The 5,635-nt window shown below is 53.1% G+C and overlaps 1 protein-coding gene across 1 annotated transcript in view; it reads left to right on the top strand.

Annotated features, from left to right (window-relative positions):
• LOC105854541 overlaps nt 1-5,374 on the top strand; it is a 187,684-nt gene extending 182,310 nt beyond the window's left edge. The window contains exons 2-6 of the mRNA XM_012734284.1: nt 2,399-2,605; nt 2,810-2,822; nt 3,839-3,997; nt 4,073-4,296; nt 5,333-5,374. Coding sequence (XP_012589738.1) covers nt 2,399-2,605; nt 2,810-2,822; nt 3,839-3,997; nt 4,073-4,296; nt 5,333-5,374 — 645 coding nt within the window. The remainder of the gene's footprint in view (nt 1-2,398; nt 2,606-2,809; nt 2,823-3,838; nt 3,998-4,072; nt 4,297-5,332) is intronic.
• The last annotated feature ends 261 nt before the right edge of the window (nt 5,375-5,635 follow it).

Raw genomic sequence — 5,635 nt, forward strand, 5'->3', positions numbered from 1 at the left:
GGTGACACGGCCCAGTGGCGGGAGGGCGGGGGTAGACAGGCAGTCAGCTTCTCTTACCTGACGATCATTTATTCTTGATTAGGAAATATCTGTTACGTGAAAACAGCCTGTAATGCCTACGTAATTCAGGAGGCATAATAATAAAATGGAAGCCCGGGTTAATCTACCATCTCATTTTTAGAAAAATTATAGAAGCCCTGTGAACGCTCACTGCATCCTTCCTTGCCACAGCCGCAAGATGACCAGTGCCTTGATATTTGCCTGTTGTGCTTTTTTTTCGGTTTCGTCATCTATGAATAACGATTAATGAACGCTTTATGTTTAATGTTTTGTGTATTTTTTTAGTTTGTAATAATGATGTCAGACTGCACTGGATATCTTTTTCATTCTGTGTTTTTATGAGGTGTGTCAATGTTGAGTGAGTAAATACACTTGAATCATTTCCACAACTTGTCAGCTCTCCTGTTCTTGGACGTTCAGTGTCCAAGAAGTGTTTCTACTTCTTGCCTTTATAACAGATGCTTCTGTGGACACTTAGTGTGTCACCCACAGGGATTTCCAGGGGAGAGCCTGCCTCTGAGGCCATGAACAGCTTCAGCAGTATAATGGAAGCAGCCATTGTCCCATCAAGTGGCCTGGCCACTTGATAGCCCTAAGTGCTGTGTTCATGAAAGTCTTGCCCATCCATCTTGGCTAATAATTGACTTCAGTAGATTTTTAGATCTTGGCTAACTTAGCAGGGGTAAACTCTTGTCTCACTGTGGTTTTTGTCTGCATTTTTCTGATTACTACTGAAGACTAATCATCTTCACTCTGGTTCCTGGTAATTTGTGTTATCTGTTCATGTACTTGCTGGTGTTCCTCTTGTATTGTCTTTTCTAATTTGATATTTAAGGCTTTGTTATTGTTCTTTTACATACGGCTTAGACTTGAGAAACTGAACTAAAATGCAGATCTATTCACACCTCTTGTTGTCTCCTCACTGAAAGTTGGAGATTCTTGCCTTGGCGATAGTGACCCTTACACTCATCCCCACCTCATTCTGCTGTGTTCTCCCCAAACCCATGCAACTTGGGGGCACTTGGAGCTGCTTGGGTTGGCTAGGCTGCTTTATGTGGGGCAGCCGTTTTTCTAGAAAGTCATCTTCTGTCCTTACCGTCTCCGGAGTTCCTGTTCTTCCCACTTCTATATGGGGAATGCCGCAGGCGTCAGGGCTAGAAGGTGTAAAGACACATTTGATGTATTATTTATGTCTAAAATTTTCTGTCATGATCATGTTTTAACAGCTTAGAAACCTTTCTGGCTGGAGAAGCCTACCCCTTCTGGGGACAGCCTGTCCTTGGAGAGCAGCTTGATATCAAACTAATCAATCTGCAGCCACATCTCTATGTGATCCCCTGACCCCCAGGGGCAATGTCTCTGCCTCAGTCATGCTAAGAGTTTCAGGCATCTAGGGACCTTCCTACAACTTGAACTTTGTGAAATTACTTGTAACTAGCAAGCCTGAACTCCCCTGCCTTACCTTGAAACCCCAGTCCAGCCTCAGAGTCCCCCGGCTTCTGCTCTCTGCCCCTCACATCCGAGGCGCTGCCCAGCCCGCTTGCCGCCTGTTTCCAGGGCCTGTGAATGGGATGAATGTCATGTTTTTCCCCCTGTGGCCTCACCTGACTGTCCATCACATGGAAGACTAGGAAACATCTGATTTCCCTCCAGTATTATTGAGATAAAATTGACATCTAGAGCTAGAGAAGTTGAAGGTGCACAGCATAATTGACTTACATGTAATGTGAAATTACCACAATAAGTTTAGTTAATATTGATACATCATCTCATGTAGATTCAAAGTGTTTTATTTTCCCCAGAGGGGAACTCAAAAGGTCTTCTCTGTGAATAAGTTTGATATACAAATATATACTTGTGTGTGTGTGATTTATATATTTATATTTATACATGCATACATGTACGCACACACACTCACTCACACACACACGTGTATACCACACAAGTGTTACCTGCAGCCACTGCGCCTTACTTGCTCACCTTAAAACTGGAAGGTTGTACCTTCCGACCGCCCTCTCCAACTTCCATCTCCCTCCCACCCCACCTTCACTGCTGTGGTGACTACAGAGCTGGTCTCTTTTGTCGATAATCCGTTTTTATTAGATTCCACATGGAGTGAAATCATTCAGTATTTGCCTTTACCTGCTTTACTTACATCGTTCTGACCGTGTTGTTCAAAATGTGAGGATTTCCTTCTTTAAGACTTGTGTGTGTGTCTGTCTGCACCTGTCCACTCATTTGTCTGTCTGTCTGCCTAGATACCCATCATCTATCTGTCCACTTGCTGTCTGTCCACCTGTCTATCCATCCACCCACCCACCCACCCATCTCTCTCCAGGCATGCACTCACCTGTCTATCTGTCCATCCATCTATCCAATAGCCCGTCTATCCGTCCGTCCATCTGTCCATTCGTCCGTCCATTCATCTGTCCATTCGTCCGTCCATCCGTTCATTTATCTGTCCGCCCATCCACCCATCCACCCATCCGTCCATCTGTCCATCCACCCGTCCATCCAGCCATCAGTCCATCCATCCATCCATCTGTCCATCCATCCACTCACCTGTCCGTCCATCCATCCATCCAGCCATCCATTTTCCTGTCTGACTGATCTGTCATCAGTCCCTCTATGGCCCAGTACCCAAATTCCCCATTTGTAAAGACAGCAGTTAGACTGGGCAGGGACCCCACCCCGCTTCTGCGGGGCCTCATCTCCACTCACTACACTCACAGTGGCCCTGTTGCCACAGACCACATCCCCAGGTACGGGCCAGGACCTCAGCCCCTTGAGCCTCCAGGGGCACCCGGTGCCGGCCACAGCAGGGCCTGTGTGTAGCCTCATGTGAGGTCAGAAAATGGCCCCTTCACATTAGAACACGAGCCTTCTCTCCCCTTTGTCTTAAGGCCGAGAGACGAAACCATAACATGGAAACGGGCTGGTGGTGAGCGTGCAGCGGGAGGTAGATAATGAGGCCTTTGTTCAAGCGCAGTAATTCCCTCCACCTTGGGAGAAAACACAGCGCCCATTGTCGGCCTCTTGCCTGTTACACAGTTGCTGCCAAGTGGATATTATTAGCCCGAAACCGGTGGGACCCAAATTGACGCCTGTTAGGCAGGGTGGTGGGCAAGGAGGAGGGAGAGGCGGGGGAGGCGAGCCGAATGCGGCCGAGCTAAACCCACACTTCCTGGCGTGTGGTTAGCGTTTTTAGAAGGTGCCAAGTGGACACTCGGGCGGCGTGGGGCCCCGGCATGTGGCCGCTCCAGGAGGGCGTCCGCCGCCGGCAGCGTGTGGTCGGAGCCCGGTTTCTGGACAGCGGCTGCCCGCCTACCTGGTCGTCCTCCTTCCCGCCCCGCGGTTCTCCGAGCCGGGGACCGATCGTCACTTCCCATAAGCACTTGTTACGTGCTGTTCGCTTACCCCTTCCGCCCTGGCTGCTCAGAACGCACCTCCGGGGACAGGGCTCTGTGCCCAGTTTTGTGTCCCGAAACTGCAGTGCGTCGGTGGGCACCCAGCTGAGGACGTGTGAGGGGACCCCTATTCTGGGGGCCAGAGCCCGCGCTGTACCAATCTGGAAATACTTTTGCAGCTGACCCTCGTGTCACGCAGCATCTCTCCCTTCAGTTATCACTGCCAGCCCGCATGGGGCTGCGACGGGAAGGTCACGGCCAGCCCGGGCCACGGGCGCCTGGAGTTGGAGCAAGCTGGCCGGCTTTCTGGGCCCACGTCCTCCCCAGCGTGGGCTTTCCGTGCCTACCCCTTGGCCGCCCACTTTCCACAGGACTGTCCGGAGGGCAGGGGCACCTGCGAATGTCCAGCAAGAGCCGAACACCAGCCCGAGCCCCTGTCCCCGTGCGCTTCCCTCTGGCCTTTTCTCAGACGTTTGCAGCGCGTTTTTGCTCGGTTTATTGGAAGTTCAGTGGAACTTTAGCTGCTGGAGGTACCGTGTGCGTTTCCCTTTAAATACTGTTCTCTGGGAACAGCGCCTCTTTCATTCCTTCATGCCTGCTTGCAGCTGTCACTCTCTGGAGCCACTTTGACTTGCCCTTGTCCCTCCTGACCCTTGAAGCAGCTCACAGAGGTGGTGTCGTCCTCAGCGCAGGGTTCCAGCAAACCCACGGTGCGGACTCAGCAGGTGGCCGCAGGGCCCCTGTTGCCAGAGTCACCGGGATGAGCTTCCCCGCGTGCGGGATCGGCTTACCCCGCGCCGCGGTGGCCTCCTGCAGCGTGTCCCGGAGCGTCAGTGGTTCCGTTTGCTGTGGACACAGTTCCCATCTAGCTGCCTGAACCGCAAGCTCTCCTGTATGGAGCCTGGGTCTGCATTGTCCAGACCTTGTTGGAGGTCATCTAGGTGTTACGAGGTGCCCTCCCCCACTGCCAGCCCTCGCCCTTGGAGGCGTGGGCGTCTGTCAGCAGGCACACCGGGTAGCGCTGCTTTCCCACCACCCTCGCTGAGGCCACTGACACGCGCCCACCACTGTGGGCAGCTTGCTTCCATGCTTCTGGGCAGCACAGCCTTGCACGGGGAGCACGTGGGAGCGGCCTGTGTGTGTGCTGATAGACGGGGGGTCAGCAGACCTGTTCAGTCCACACGGTGGAGCAGTGCTCAGCGGCGAGGACAGGTGGCGGGGTTTACAGCAGACGGACGGAGCGGGGGGGAGTGCCGTCTCTTAGAGCAAATCAGAGGGGCAAGAACAAACACTGGGCATTTAGGGTGCAGATGGTTTGATAAAGGCAAACTCAGAAACTGCTGGACATGAATACACACAAGATGCGGGGAGGGGCAGGGACGAGATGGGGGAAGAAAGTGGCCGAGTGGCGCTGGTGTGGCCATGGGAGAGCTGGGTGTGAGAAGAGCGAGGACACGCTTGTAGGGAAACAGACTGTGAAGAGCAGCAGTGTGGGCAGCGAGGTGCTCCTTCCAGACGCTCTAGGTGAGGGTCATGCTCTTCTGGCAGCTCCACAGCGGTCTGTGTCTGGGGACACATGGCCTCCTCTTCTGTCTGCGAGGTCTCCCTGGGCTTGCACCCAAGGACACTTTCAACCAGGGGTATAGCCCCCCCCCACCCATAACCTAAACAGCCGCCTCACGTCACCACCCTCAGCTGAACCACTTCTGTAGAGACGTTTCTGATCGGAGCTCACGTGTGCGTCCCAGCGAGAGGGTGTGGCGTGTCTTCAGGCTTCATTCTTTGGCCTACCATGGCTGAGCATCTCCCAGGCCCACATGACCAGCTGGCACCTGCTCACCTCATGCCCCCTCCCCCTGCCCCAGTCACTTTCCCTTTTCGTCTACACCACAGATCTTCAGCTGTAGCCTTTCTCTCTGCGCCTTCCTGTGGGCCTGGGCCCCTTCTCTTCATTGTTGCATGGCTAAGTTGACATTTTTCACAGACCCTGTAGTCTAGCCAGTGTCATCTCTCGTCAGGCTCCTGCCCCGATGAACTCTGGGCTGTGTGGCACAGTGGGCAGAAGCCCAGGAGTCAGACTGTCTGGGCCCAAATCCCAGGCTCGCTGGTTAATAGCTGTGTGACTTTGGGTAAGTCACTTAATTGCTCCTGCCTAAGTTTCCTTGTCC

The sequence above is a fragment of the Condylura cristata genome, unplaced genomic scaffold (genome assembly GCF_000260355.1).
Source record: "Condylura cristata isolate star-nosed mole 26May11 unplaced genomic scaffold, ConCri1.0 scaffold00052, whole genome shotgun sequence".
In the NCBI taxonomy this organism is placed as follows: domain Eukaryota; kingdom Metazoa; phylum Chordata; class Mammalia; order Eulipotyphla; family Talpidae; genus Condylura; species Condylura cristata.